Below are 16,012 nucleotides of genomic sequence, written 5' to 3'. Positions count from 1 at the left end.
TTGGGATCAATGTTTAAATTAGTGAAAAACATCTAAAATAAGGACTTGATATTTTCTATGTTAGAAATAATTTAATTGAATAAGTGTAAAATCTACTAGTATTGGAATTGTGCATTGAAGTCAATAAATCAGCAAAAAGAAGCTGATTATGTGGAAGGTATTTCTTCTGAAAATGAACTGTTAAAGGTATACGGTAATAAATACAACAATCTGTTCCATGTCCATGTCATGTATTTCCTATTTCTTGGCTGTTCTTGTGTATCTTCTAATTCTTTCGGCTAAGCAGGGTTTTCTAACACACTTTGCAGGAGCACACCTTAGATATCCAAGGATGTGGCTTCATGTCATCTGGAAAAGAAATATATTCATCTTACTTAATGATTGTACAGTTTGAAGCAATAGGCAAGATTTTCTTTAAAAAGACCCTGACAATCTTTTCATAAAATAATAAAATCTTTATAATTTTGGAATTATAGAAAGAAATCAAGACCTTCAGCACCAATATTCTGCTGTTAAAAATACCACAAATCTACCTCCAGAAAATTGTTTACATCATAATTGATACATTACAAAAGGCAACACGGAACTCAAAAGAGCTCAAGGGAATGGATGGCCTTTTCCAAAACATTTCTCCTGAACGGTCTTCTCCTTCTGCTTCCTTTTTTTTAAAAAAGGAAAACTTCTCAATGGATCAGCAGAAAGATAATTTCTGTTTGACATTAACAGACTTATGCAAATACCATTTTCAAATTATATACGTATCCTTTCAACAGAACTAATCCTACAGTAACTATGAACAGAAGTAATAGGGAGTTACACTAATAAGGCATTATAATTTAATTGTCATGGTTTATTAGAATTCCACAGAAAAGCACTCTCAAGCAAGCAAGTTTTAGCTTTATGACTTTTTCCTATTTGTTGTATGATAACATTTACAACCTGAATTTAAAAAATTACTTGTATTTGACATTCTGCACAACACTGCTTAAATAAATACAACACTGTTCATGAGTAGATGAACACAAAGAAAGAAGGAAGCACACACTATTCTTTTCTAACTTAATGGATATCTGCTTCTCAATTAATCAAGTTATCCATTTCTGTCTATGTATGTATATCATAGACACAGAGAGATATACATTTTCCTGAAGTCCACTATGTAGCCTTCTAGTTTTACAGTCCAATTTACTATATGATGAGTCACGATACTAGTAACCCTGAATGCTGATGTGACACAACACTACATCTACTGCAGAGAAATTCTTACGGACTTAATTTCTGGAATAATTCCTGGCCACTGTAACTTTTAAACACTGTTGATGAACAGTAGGGGATATCAGTGCCTGTGATCAATGGGCTGCCCTTATATTGCATACTCCTCCTGCTTCATGTATCATCATCAACAACCTCCAGCACTCCATTCCTGGATCAGTCCTCTTTTATTGCTGCTACCTTTTTATCGCTCTTTTTACTGCTACCTCAGTTTCTGTGGTGATGCAAACACTGAAAAAGAAAACCAAACTTTTTTAGGGTGCTGCATAGTTGGAAATTTACTGAAAATTGACTGAGTATTACTTTTTGCCAGTGTACTGATCTGTAGACATATAAGTGACATGGCACTGACTTAAGTAACATACTCTCCAGTGGAGGCAACTTGAAGCTGGTAACTGAACATTTGTAAGAGTAAGTGCAAGTTGCCTGGTAACAAGACAGTCACAATTTTAGTGCTGTATATTTAAGCACCTTGTAGCTATTGAGAATCTGTTCTTTTTGATATCTCTTCTCATTCTCATTTCTATTTCCTACAGTTCCATCTCACACACTGTATTTCAGGGAGGGTCAGCGATCTCTCCCATATCTGCACCAAGGTTTATCTAGCACAAGCAACTAAGCAGCTACTGGGATTTTCACTATTACCTGTAATACAACCAGAATTTCATTCTGTCTCCAAAAGTCAAAAAACAAGGAGTGAAAAATTTAAGATGGACAACATTTTTGATATGAAGGGATGAGAGAGAGAATGAGCTGCAGAAGGGATCAGTTGATTCAGATACTACCTGGTTACTGAAGGCCATAGGCATACAGCGGTCCACTACCATTTACACAGTTTTCATTCAGAAGATAGAAAATGCTCTGTAAATTCAATTTGCAGTTCTCAAGTCAGTCTTCCTTTAGGGAAGCTCAATTTCCTTTTATTACCAATGGAAGTAACAGTCTTTTGCCTGGTCTACTGTAACATCTCTATTGGGGGATATAGGAGGGAAGGGGTATCTCTGCCTACATTGTTCTGCTTGACTTCAGCTCAGATCTGTTCCTTTTTTTTTTTTTACAGGAGCTAGGCTTGCAGAAGCTTCTTTAGTGGGACTGCACCATGTATGTAAGCTAAGACATCTCAGGTTGTGTTAAGCCTTGCTGCATTCCTCTCAGATTTTGATGGATGAAATTCAGAGCATCTTCAGTCCCCTTAAAACTCATCTGAAACAACTCCCTTTGAACAGGATGATCTCTGAAGGTACCTTTTCTTCACCATTGTTTTTTAAAAGAAAATTCAGGTGAATAGCTCAGACCTAAGAATCTAACTTAGACATCCACATTCACTCAGTTTTGGACTCTTTCTCAGTTTGTCTAAATGTGGAAAATATGACTGACAAAGTGGAAAACATGGCTAGAAAAGTTATTTTTACTGAAGAGGCACTCTAAGGGATAGCAAATTCTTTATGGGGGGTTGATATGTTTAAGAGTCAAGTTCTACAAAAGCTGTTGTAATTCTTATCTGACTATTATGTTCAAGGCCAGAGCAGAGACAAGTTTGAAAAGCTTTGGCTTTGCATATCAAACAGAAGTAGTCCTCAGCATGTGGGGAAAATGGCAGTGATAAACCTACTATTAGGCATCTGGCATAGAAGCCCAGCATCTCCTCTGTGTGTGGGCTAAAATAGACATGAGCCACTATCACAGATAATGGCAGCTTGTAGGCACACGAAGGGAGCAACTAAAATCCATTTCACTTAGACAAGAAGCTGCAGTCTGATATTTACCTTTGTCCATCACATGTGAAAAGCGTTTGCTGTGAATTATCCAAGAGAAAAGTGCAGGTTGAGGGGTTTCATTACCTATCTGAGAGTAGTTCAGATCACACTTTGAACACAAGAAATCACAGGTAAATCTCAGATTGGTGTCTTGTGTAGTCAAATGGATTCCTGCTATTCATCTGAGTTTATGCCTTTTTCCATGATTATTTGAGGCCTACATCTGGAGCAGTGAGAACATGTGCAGTGTGAAAATAAAATAAGCAGAGTGGGCTTTAGGTGATTTTAGAAAATTAAGATCACTTTGAAAATAACTCTCAATCTAACATTCAAGGTTAGAGACTCTACCAGTCACCATTATAAAAGACAACACACAGTTATGTCTGTTAATAGCAGCTCTATACATCTGTAACCTTACTGATTCTGTTAGGACTTGTAATAAAGCACCTTTTCTAGGAATAGTTAGAATTCCTTGCAGATGCATTGTCATACTTTCACCTTTTCCTCACTAAAAAAGACAGTAAAGTCAATATATTTCTTAACATCATTTCTCTGGGAAAGGCATATACAACAACATATTGCAAATGAAGTGCAAGACGTTCTGCAAAACACACACACAGGCAACTTTTTAATAAAACTTATAAATGAGGTTTGTAAGTTTGCCCAGACTTTGAATATGCGTGAGAAAGTTTCTAAAGTTGCAGGTTTCACCAAATCAAGTGCTGGCCTCCTAGATGCTCTCGAACTCCAAAATACAAAGTTAAAGGACCTGAGAAATACAGGAATAAATCATAGCCATAAATGTTATATTATTAAATGTTTGCTACTAAAAGCGGTAAGTTTCAAGTAAATGCATTCTATTACCAAATCTTTCCTTTCAAACAAGGACTTCTGTCAGAAGTGTCTTAATTTCTTATCACAGAATTTCATCCACACAAGGAGCAATAAATAATTCATGTTCCTAGCTCTTTGTTGTGTGTCCCTGAACTGCACAGAGCTGGAAGGCTGACAGCTGTGTCAGGACAAGCACCAAAGATCTGACATGACAAGTGACTAACAAGTTTCTTTCAGTCTATAGTGAAAGAAGACAATGGCATAAAGTGCAAAAACGAAATCCTGAAACAAAATGAAACTGTTTCTTTCTCTTTACCTAAGTGTTTGCTATGAGCTTATTTCCGACCCATAACCTCTGGTCATTTTATAGTACTGCCCAACCCCCTTTACTCCTCACATTCGCCTGGCCATTTACGCCTGTCCACGGATCAATATGAGCAATTCTTGGAGAAATACGATGTCTCCATGACAACCAAGCCACAAATTCTCAGTGGAAAGCAGTGAGACCAGTAGTGAAATCTCCTGAGGTTTTCAGACCTATAAGACAAGATGTCTTAAAATGCAGGAATGGACAGAAACAAAAGCCAGAGTAATTCATTGTTTATTACCAGTTTAATGATGTCAGATGGACTGAATGGAACTCAGTTTTTAAGTTTAGATGCTTTATCAACATGTATTTTTGTCAGTCATTATTCACCTCCTGACAGTTTTTTATTCTTTCCATTACTTCACACAGATATGCACAATGCAGAACTGGACATTTCAAATTCCTATCCAAATGTGTATGCTTTGCCACACAGACACTTCGACACACAGAATAATTTAAATTAAGGTTAAAACTAATGTTATCTTTAAGTTACATCAATTCTCACCTGAAGTCTTTAGAACCACTTTGTTTAAATTCTTTCTCCCTTCAGAACAGATCAGTACTGGGACTAGCTACATTTTTGCCTGTAATCATTCTAGAAGGGGCTACTGAAGGAGGTACTATGTACCATAGATAGTTTGATGTAGCTGAAGTAAGGAGTTAAACTTGTTTCCTTCCCAAGTAGATTATTTATTTCTTTTTAAATCTCATGCTGCCTTTTGCGGTACAGTAGTGAGTCCAAGCCAAAGCAGCTTTAATACAATAGCGTATTAAAAGGAATACAGACTTACAATTCATTGGTTTCAATTATTCTATAATATACTATTGCTCATTTCTGCGGAAAAGATGAAAAGGGAATGCAGTTCCAATCAGGTATATGACAGCAGTTGAACTCCCAAGGAATCTTGAAGGAGTGGAGTGCACTGAAATATAATCCCCCAGACATGGGTCCTATCTGGGTTCTGAGATGACTTAGGGGACCTGACATGGATTTCAGACTGCACCCTTTGACTGAAAATTAAATCTCAGCAGTGTTCCTTGGGGAAGGATCAGGGGACTGTTGGCAGCTGCCCCCTGTCAGCACAGGCTGCAAGATTTGGAAATCTCTTAACTAAGTTGACAGGCCACAGAGACGATGAATCAAAAATATGATACACGGATCAGCACACAAAGATGCAAGAGGGTACACAGAAACCAGATAAAGCAGGGAAGGAAAATATCAAGTGAAAAAAAGATGTTTAACTCTTTCACTAATGACTACTATGTACAGGTTACATATATGGTGTATGTGGGTCACGCTCACAGCTCACTTAACGGATCTTAGTATTTAGTCACACAGAATGTTTTTAATCAGCTATAACTGGATACACTTTATATTTAATTGCTGCCCTTTGGGATTCATTTAATAAATTTCTTAGATATTCCATAGCTAGAAAGATAATGAAGCTACATGAAGATAAATTTTATAGTCACCAAAAAGAATGCACTTTATGGATGTTCCTGTATTTAGCTGAATCAATGTTAAAAGCCATAAAAAGTAAATAAAGATTGTGAGCTGATTTAAAGAAAAGAATCAAGCTATTTAACACTACCAATTTGCTTTTCTCCAGAGATACACTGTTTGAATGTCCACTGCTACACTCAACTGCAGTACATACAGTCCTCCTAATTTTTCATAATCTCATGCTACCTTCAAAGGGTCAGACATTGTACATATATTAACTAAGAAGTGTAGTCCAAAACTAATTATAATGAACTAGTGGTGTCAGCTTTCTTTTTGGTCATAAAGCCTTTATCCTTTCTAAGACCTGAATTCTTGATGAAAGAGGAAAGGATAACAGCTCCACACTGTGACCCCTGGAGGTGACCATTAATTTGACATTGCAGCTGCTAAAAAGGAAACAGCATTACAATGTGCTTTTCTTACAGGCCCAAAAGCTGTGTCAGATTTATCACTTGATACTTGGTGACTGTCTTTAAATGGCTCTCACCTGGACTTTCAGACTCTTCCAAGACACATGTGTCAGGTGTATCCTCCGCATCTTGGAAGTTTGCTGAGTTTGAGCTCTTGTCATGCTTCAGCACACTGACTGTAGTGATAAAAGAAAAAATAGAGTGAGGGAGAACTGTAATACGTTCAGAAATAAACACTTCCTGCTTTTCTGCAGATCTTTCAATGCTGAAGACACAATTTGTAAACACAAATAATAAATTGAAATAAAACAGAAACTCAAAGTACTTACATGAAACCATACCACAGTTGAAAAATTTACAGACATGAATTCATCTGGGGAGATGTTCGGGGCATAGCTTAAATATGATCCCTTTGAAGTAAGAAAAAATACTTTTTTGCAAAAAACCCTAAAACAGTACAATCATTTAGCAGCCATACAAAGTGCTTGGCTGTTTCACCAAAGAAGCCAGCAAACAATATAAAAGATTGATTAGGTGGTCTTGTAATTACAGGAGTCATTAACTAGGCAAAAAAATTATACAAATTTTCAGATGAAAATATGCTGTATATAGCAAGCTACAATGTATAATAAAATCAGTGATAATTTCAATGTTCAGTAAAAAACAGACTGACTTGCAGTTTAGAAATGATCAAATTTGATGTCTTTTTTACTTAATTGCTAAAACATTTACATTTCAGAATAGGAAAATATTTTCAAGAAAATAGTAATCTGTCAATATAAGAATATTTAATTCACTTGACTTTTCAAACACATCCCACTTAAGTTTTCCTAAACAGAACGGAGCTATTCCTCTTGTCATTGCCAAATTCCCTCTCTTCCACTCCATATCTCCATTCTGACCAGAATATATTACTTGAAGATAAAATACAATTATTAAACAGCTTATTACAGAAGAGCATAGTAAAGACTAGATCTCAGTCCCTTAGTCCCATTAAAACTCTTAGCAGATCTCACCTCCTAGGAAAACAGGAGTGACTAGACCTTAACAAAGACTTGATCGTTTTCTGATATCTACAAAACTAAGCAAGGTTTCAAACTTCCGAACTAATTGATGTGGATGGGGATCCCAACGCCTATACATAACCCCAGTGAAGTTTTGCCCTCTTTTCAAAACAAGGAATTTGGTCCCTGGTGCCATTAGGGATTTCTTTTTACCAGACGAATATTTGCTAAAGGACTGCTTAATATAATTTAAATTTCCCCAAATTACGAATCAATTCACTAGGCTTCAGGGCATTATTCAGACAGGAAGTCCTCAAATGACACATATTCTGCTTCAATGCTCTGCCCTTCCCATCAGTGTGCAGCTACCGATCCCAGGTCTGCAAAGGTTCCACCATTCCGGACTCCTACATCCTCCTGCATAGAGTCCACTTGAAGCAACCAGGACTTCAAAATAATGGTGGGATCAGACCCTTGAAAGTACAATATTAAAACAGAATAAAATCATAAAAGCTGTGATAGTGATAATGCACATTTCACCTGAAAAAATGCTAGATTTTTCTAAAAAAATCTGCCTCAAGATGGCAGCTAATCAGTAAATAAAGCCCTGCACAGATAGAGCAGGAACACTGGTTACATTTCTAATCTTACAGTAGACTTATCCACATAAAAAGGAGTTTTAATTCATGCCACTGCTATGGAAGAGTTGACATCATAATCTGCATGAGGCGAGTTGACACAGAAGAACAACCTACAATAGATAAGAAATGTTCTTGTTCACTTATACTATGGTATTTCAAAGAAAAAATGTCTCCAAAGATATATATGTTTTTCTGTGATTTCTAAAATATTCAAATAATTTTCAAGTATACTAGTTGAAGGCCATGAGTCCCACTTCCAAAAGAAAAATTGGAAAATACAAGTTGTGTGCTATAGTTTCAAAGCTTTTTGTGCCAAATGTTTTAGAACATTCTTTCTAAAACAGTTCTTCCCATTAAATACTCAACTCTGCTGTGCTGAGTGATAGATTGAGTCATTACTGCTGTATGAATGTAAAAGTCAGAACTTCTCTGAAGTAGAGCAATAGGAAAATTTCCAAAGAGAATACTGTGATAAAAGGGAGAGAACAAAAAATGCAGCTATGTCTCTGCAAAGAAATAAAAAAATCACTAGAGCTGTCCGCTTTAAAATCATAGCAGTGACCAAAAATTCAGAATTGCCCTTTTGCTCTGAATGGACCTGAAGCTCCTGACTTTGGGATCAGTAGTGAGATCTGGTTTTATGCAGTAGATTGCCACAGTGGTATGTTGCTCCAACTCTCAGTAACCATTTTTTCAAACTATTACTAAGCTTTTCTTGGGCCAAGTTATAAGAGGCTATGTAATTTGAGTTTAATTCAGGTAAGGCGATTTCAGTTGCAGAATCTGTTTGGTCTTGCACAGCACCAAGCAGAGGAGATGCATTCACAGAGTCAAGCACCAGTCCCAGTCAGGAGTTGACAGACACATGACTTACTGGAAGTCAGTGCTGTATTTGCTCTTGAATGAGACCAAGACAAAGCTGTTCAAGTGCTCCCCCTCTGTCCCAGAGCATGTCAGCAGGAGCCATATGGTTTAAACTGACCTGCTTGACTTTGCAAGAAAGCGAAGCTCAGAAGTGTTCCTAGGGAATGCACCAGATTCACCTAAGAGGTAACTAAAGTACTTCAGTGTAACGACAGCTGCCTCTCAGTTGAGGTGAGTGCCAGACCACAAGCTAATTTTCACACAACAGTGTATCCAAAAGCTTAGCAGGGTAAGGGCTTGGATTCAGACCTAGACCAAACATGCAAAAGAGACATACTAGCGGGTTTTGTCAGGACAGAGATGTAAGGGCCTCGACAGAGAGCACTGAGCCAAACATGATACCCAGATGTAAGGAAGAGGTATCTATGATTCAGAAAGTCACCAGAGAGAGGGTTTGGAAGAGAAGATGAAGAGCTCTGTTTTAGTTCCTTATTTTGAGATTATGACAAATATCAGAGGAAACATCAGACAGGTTGAGATCTGATACTGAATAAGCAACAGCTAAGAAGTAGATCTACACAGATGAAATACATCAGAAGGAAGGTGTGAAGTGAGCAAGAAAGAGACCTAGACAGAGGCCAGCAAGATTCCTGGGCAAAGCAGCAGGATCTCCAGTTAATATGTTTAAGTAAAGATGACAGAGATAAGGGGAGATTCCAGAGAGGATGGAGACATACAAGCCCAAGACAGACAAGACAGTGAGAAAAAAATATAACAAGCTGAGCTGAGGTTGGCTGACAAATGATGGAAGATGATGATGAAACACTGGCATTAATAGTTGGGTAGAAAGGACTCATCAAGAACAGTTTTACGGGAGTGAAAAGCACAGATGGAAAGGATTTTCCTGAACTCTAGACAATGAATGTGAAAAGAGTTGCTGGAGAATGAGATTCAGGAGGAGAGACGAAAGAACGGGGGGAAAGTGGATACTTCAGAAAACCAGGAGGCAGGATGGGATGGGGTAGGTGGGGGCCCGTGGTGCAAGTGAAGGGACGTGTACCTTAGCCTTGTCAGCAACCCAGAAGTACACAAATCTCCCTAGATACAAGTCTGGCAAATACACTTCACAATACCCTACTTTACAAAGTTACATAATGAGTGTACACAGAGAGAAGAAAGAGACCTAGGCAGGGGCCTTCAAATCTGTTTTCTTTTTTAAACATCACACGTTATGTGCTCAGTTTGAAGAAGAATGTTCCTTAAAAATATCATAAAAGACAAGAAAACAAAGGGAACTGAAAAGTTAAAAATAAGAGAGGAACAGTCTGGCCCAAATAAAGAGTGAAAGTAAAAAATGACATTATATAATCGTGGAGAAAGTACCAGGACTTAATAATCTTATAGCTGACACCTACTTTACTAAATTAAAGTATCCCTTATGGGAATAGGGTTTTATGCTCAAATGTCAATAGGGGAAATATTCTTATGAACAGCTTATAACCAGTACACTGACAGAATTTAAGAACTTATTTAAACATAAATGGTGTGATCTTTATTCATTCTAAGGCTACTCTGTCCTATTTTGGGTTTAAATGGACCTTAAAATTACTTTGGCTTCCATTGGAAAGCTAATTTGTGTAGCCAAAGTGATGTAAATGTCTGGAGTGTAAATGAGCCCCAAACCCACCAAGTCAGATAAAGAGTACAAAACAATAATTTCTGATATAGTAACCCCAATGATAATTTCTTTCTGTTCAGTGAGCCATAATTTAAATTACTACATGGATAGTACCAATTGCCCTTGTTAGCACAAAAGTAAAGCAAAAAGACTTTCATTGAGGCAGATGACCTTGAACTTTGCATATGAAAATGACATAAATCTTCACAGTACAGATTCAGTCTTGAGAATTGTAGTTTTTTTTTTCTGGCACTTCTTAATAAGCTGTTAATAGTTGTTTAGTGAAGTTGATAGTCATTCTCTTACATTACAGTGCTCAGTCAGAAAAGACTGTCATACAACTGGTCATACAACAGTCATACAATAGGTATGGAACTTAGCATAGCAAAAGGATGTCATAAAATCATAGTATTCAATGAAATGTTTATGTATACAGTTTCCAATTATTTCAAATTCCACAAAATAAAAACAAACTATTTCCAAAAAGAGACCACAGACTGCATGAAAGACCAGCCTTCTTGTGAAAAAACTTTTAAAGGAAAAGCTGTCCTTTCTGAATATCCTTACAACAACAATTAATCACTGTCATTTATTTCTACCTGTTCTGTTTGAACACTGAAAATCGTTGCTCCACTCTGGTCAGAAATATCACACACTTAAGTCCAAGCATCTTTGCTTTGAATACCAATTTTAAGAGGGCAGACTTACTGGAGAAAAAGATTGCATAACACAGTGAATAAACCAATTAGTATTTTTTTTTGGTAAGACACATTTTTGTTTTGATTAGATGGATCAATAACTTAAAGGCAGTGTACCTGCAGAGAAAGCAAGACAGTATTTGTCATTCAATATGTGACAATTCAGAACAATCTGATGGGACAACAAAAAATATTTTTCAATCAAAATATTAGGCAAGGTGGCCTATGGGTCATAAATGCATTTAAGGTCCAGTACAGAATATAGAGCAAACTGAATCTAAATAAAACAGCAGCTGTCTGTAAAGCAAAAGAAAAATGTTGGGAATTTTTTTTCCAGTAAATTGTTAAAACAACTGTCCTGCAATGCCACTTCTGGGATCCACCAGGTCTACGATCGCTTACTATACTGCACCTAAGAAGCTAGATGGAAAGCTGGGGAATAAATGGTTTGAATCTTATTAAAAAAAAAAAAAATTCACAGAACACCTGTACTTGCTGAGACCAAATGTCATCTAACGCAGTGTCCTGTCTCAAACAGTGTTTAAAAGCAGATGCCTAGGGAAGAGCATAAGAACAGAAGAACAGCACAGTGCTACTGCACCACACAGTAATACTGCACCAGCACCTTCTCCCAGTCTCCAGTTTGAAACTCAGGGATTCTAGAGCCAGATGTAGTTTCTATTTACATTAAATAACCCACAGTACATCTCTCCTCCGCAAACTTCTGCAGCTTTCTCTTAAACGTGTATAAAATTTTCACATCTTTAACATCCTGTGGTGGGAAGTTCCAGATTTACCACACAGATAGCCATCTCCTTTTGTTTGTTTGCATGTGTCCTTATTAGCTTTATTTGAAACTCCCTAGTTCTTGTATGAGAAGAGGCACACGTATGACACCTGCACAGTCTCTCCATGACATCTGTGATTTAACAGTCCATTGCTGTATACTCCTTCAACTGTCTCTTTTCCAAGCTGAGAATTACTACACCACTTAGTTTTTTTTTCCTTCTATTTTGAAGTCAACCTAAAAGGAGATGATTATTTTGCTATTATGAGTAATGCAGAAAGCATTCATGAAATGGCAGGTGAAATACTTGCAATACTTGCCATAATCATCTAGAAACAGAAAAAGCAGATAATGAAGTAACACCAGTAATGCCAGTATGGAGCACCCATCCTTTCACTACGGTGCTAGCACTCCTGGCTGAGCAGCGTGCCAGCTGCATAGCGAGTCAGAAAGCCTGGGAACATATCCTGCTGGTGCGAAGGCTGAGGAGAGCAGAAGGATTACTTTGCAGGTTTTACAGGTGCTGCTCCTGCATGCAGAGTCTGGGCTGGTGCCTCCCTGTGTTGCCACAGCATGATCACTGTTGACTCATGATCAGCTTGGGATCCAGATTCTCTTCTGAACAACTGTTACCTTGCCATTTGCTCCCTGCATGAAGGTGCAAAAGATTAATTCCACCTCAGTGTAGACCCTTGCTCTTGTCCTTATTGAATTGAACCCTATTTTTCTTGTCCAGACTATTTCTCAGGCCTCATAAACCACTAATTCATCTCACTGACAAAAGACATCAGTAGTTGGTCATGTCATAATTTTTAGTGTCACTTAAAAAAACTGCACTTTTGAATATAGTTGCCATTTAATTGAGAATATCTGGTTGCTATTTTCTGATTATTTCTGTGATTAAATGTCACACTGGCCCAGCTTTCATTACATTTTGATTTAGAAGAGAGATTAAGAAATTAACCTGGAGAAACATTTACATTAGTATTCTAAAGTAAATGTAGCAGTTGGAACTATCCTTGAAATAACCCAGTATGGAACAAGTCAAACTGGAAGCTAAAGTAATTAAATCTAACACATTGAATACAGAAGTAGGACCTAATACTAGTAATCACACTGCATAGCTCAGTCTGGCACTGGCAGGGAAATGGGGATTTTCCACATTTTAAATTTTAGGGTTCTGACAGAGCATACTAAATGGATGCTTCAGCCTCCCCAGAAAGTCTCAGTAAAATGCAAGGCAGTGGAAACACCCACTTGCATCTCAAACTGGAAAATACTGGACTTCCTGAGTCTTCCAAAATACCATAATCTTTTGATCATGAGACAAAATAATGAAAATTCTGTTTGGCCCACGGGATATGACACAGAGACTGCCTGTCTGCCACCAGCATTTAGTCCTACTAACTAGAAGCTTAAGTCCACTCGAACAAGAGGACCAAACTGAACAGAGTAATGTAAAAATTATTAATAATATGAGACTGCAGTGTTATGTGGTTACCATTAATTTGTCTAATACACTTAAAAATGCATAAATACTAAACCATGCATCTGGAGCAGCCTGGTCCACTTCACTTAGTGAGGACTCATTTATCGTCAAGGTCATGGCAAAAACATATGACTTACTACTGCGCTCTGTTAAGTCACAGGCAAATGAAGCTCGTTCTAAACACTAAGTGAATTGCAACTAAGTGAAATTTTTTCTTATAAAAGTCTTAATTTTTTTTTTAATCTTTATATATTTAAAAATAAAAAAACCTTACAACTCCATTTCCCCCCCCCCGCCCTTTTCCATATATATGAGAATAACATTACTCCMGACAGGAAAACTGAAATTTTCAATGATTCTTTTCCCAATATACCTTGAAGTTTTATTCACCCAGTGGGACTTCCCTATTTCTCTCAACTAAAATATAATGGCATGTAACAAATTATGCTCTCAAAGGACGTCCCATTTTTGTTTCATTAGTGCAATGAAACATTCACTCAATTTTAAAGCAGTTCTCTTGATCTTAGTTGTGATTTATACCAGAATCTGTCCATATACTCTGTGTACTCTATATGATAAAACACCTAACTAGTTAGATTTGCCTCAGTGGGTTCTGCTGTTCTGGTACAAGAAATAAAATACTTTCCCATAAAACCCCACACAGCATTTATTGCAAAGCTCTGAGGCATATGCTTCCCCAGAACTTATGAGGATTAAAAAAAGGAAAATGCAAACTCCAAACTGTCTTTAAATAATTCTTCCATCGTTACACATTGCTTTTTTTCTCACTGTCTTTTCTAGCTAGATAGCCAACATGTCTTTTTTCCAGTTTCCCTGAATATGTGTTAGTGCGTGTTTTAACCAAACATGGTTTAGGACTGAATTGTTTGATCACATTTAATCAACGTTATTTGTACTTCTTTCATTATAGTTTTCAACCAGTCACTGAGCAATAATAGACATGCATTTTTACTGGAAGTGGTAAAGAAGGTCAAATTACAGTTCTGATAGTTACTAGTAAATTAGTTTTTTTTTTTTAATTAAAGTGTATAGCCTCTCTTATCCTATATATTTTTATAAAAATATATATCAAAATTCCCACTGGCTTCTACACATTAGATAATGGCATGGGAGAGTACATATTGCAGCTATGACTGCCTATCAACTTATCAATAACTTCTGTAAAAATAATGAATGAAGAAACTCATACTTCATATTTTTAAAATCACGTTATTGCCAGATTTTTCACAAACATAGATTTATATGGGATTCAACTTTAACCAGGGAATTTAGAGACAATTCGAAATTACTACATTTCTTCAGAAGAATCCTAGTTGTAGATTGCCTCAAATTGCTTTTAAAAAACAAAATGAAACGAAAGTGTGCAGCACTGTTATGACACTGATATATTCCTGTGTGTAAAGTGAATGCTAGAGTTTGCATACACTTTCCTTCTCTTAATCAAAGCATGCCCAAGAGCTTAATCCATGGGGAAAAAAAAACAGGGAGACTCTTTATTAACCTCTCCTGGCCAGATTATTGTTATTATTTTGCATTATGGCCTTGAAGATGTATTACTGATAGGGAGGTAAAGCCAACTGCAGCACAGCATGAATCTGCTGAATGGCTGCTGTATGAAAGTGGAAGTACTTATTTCCAAGATATTTCTGCGATGCTCCCTACTGTTAAAATGTTATCTGACTTTAAAAGATGTTCGGGCCAATTGTAAGCAGTAAGTAAACGCAAGCAGTACAGTACTGTATACTGAAGAGTTTCACTAGCTGGTCAAACAGGCATTATTCCAAGAAACTAATGTTGTATAGGACTGTTTCCTGGTGGCTGAGACCTCCAATTGGCAAAAGACAGCGGACTTTTCAGTCAGCAAGCTAGTTACCCATGGATGTGGCTCAAGGCTGACACACAGATTGACTGGTTCACACTAATTTACTTCACACAGATTCCATTTATCTCCTAGAAGATCCCCTGGCAGCAGCTTATAATGGCATATCCTAGGATGCCTGCCTGCATGAGTTTTTAAAGCAGCAGAGCTTGATGAATCTAAGTCCAGAAAACAGTTCACAGATTGAGGACTAGGTGCAATCAAAAAACATCAAGTAGCACAGCTGGGACTTGCTAGCTTGCTTGACTGGTTTGAGCAGCTGAGCATTAACTACGCTTGCTTTCCTGCTGGCAGCCCTGTGTCACTAGGACAAATCGGAGCACTACCCCACAGAAGAGAAAAGAGGAGGAGAAAAGAGAGAGGAAAAGAGAGGAAAAGAAAAAAGCAAAGCAAAGCATGACATGTGCCAATGCAGGGAAAACTCATTAGAACATTTAATCTTTAAACAATCCAGAATTATCCAACCAGGTAATAGCTAGCAAGTTCTGAGGTTAAAAATTTGGACAATTTCTTTTTGTCATGCAAACGGTTCCCAGGAGAAAAAATAAATAAGGCTGAAACTATTGCCTTTTTTTTTTCCATTGACAACAAAGCTATATTCGATGTGATAATACACGCGCAATGAATACATAACCAGTATACTGGGTTTTACAAGGCAAGGTACAGGTCAGTACAGTTCCTCCCCTCCATACAGAACAACAGGCACAGACTTATAAAGAGTATTTTTAAAAGGACTGAATATATAGGCTTGCATTATAACTCTCCAAATTCAGAGGGACATAGACTATTCTTTAAAGACCTTGTCAG

At 37.1% G+C, this 16,012-nt stretch overlaps 1 protein-coding gene across 1 annotated transcript in view; it reads right to left on the bottom strand.

Annotated features, from left to right (window-relative positions):
- Positions 1-292: 292 nt before the first annotated feature.
- The window catches only part of WDR72 (WD repeat domain 72), a gene marked incomplete at its 5' end in the record, with an annotated part of 107,081 nt that continues 91,361 nt past the window's right edge, over positions 293-16,012 (bottom strand). Inside the window, 2 exons of the mRNA XM_026060535.1 lie at positions 293-348; positions 6,222-6,320. Coding sequence (XP_025916320.1) covers positions 293-348; positions 6,222-6,320 — 155 coding nt within the window. The remainder of the gene's footprint in view (positions 349-6,221; positions 6,321-16,012) is intronic.

The sequence above is a fragment of the Apteryx rowi genome, unplaced genomic scaffold, assembly GCF_003343035.1.
Source record: "Apteryx rowi isolate R43461 unplaced genomic scaffold, aptRow1 scaffold_17, whole genome shotgun sequence".
Lineage (NCBI taxonomy): Eukaryota > Metazoa > Chordata > Aves > Apterygiformes > Apterygidae > Apteryx > Apteryx rowi.
This window is presented reverse-complemented; position numbering and strand designations above follow the sequence as displayed.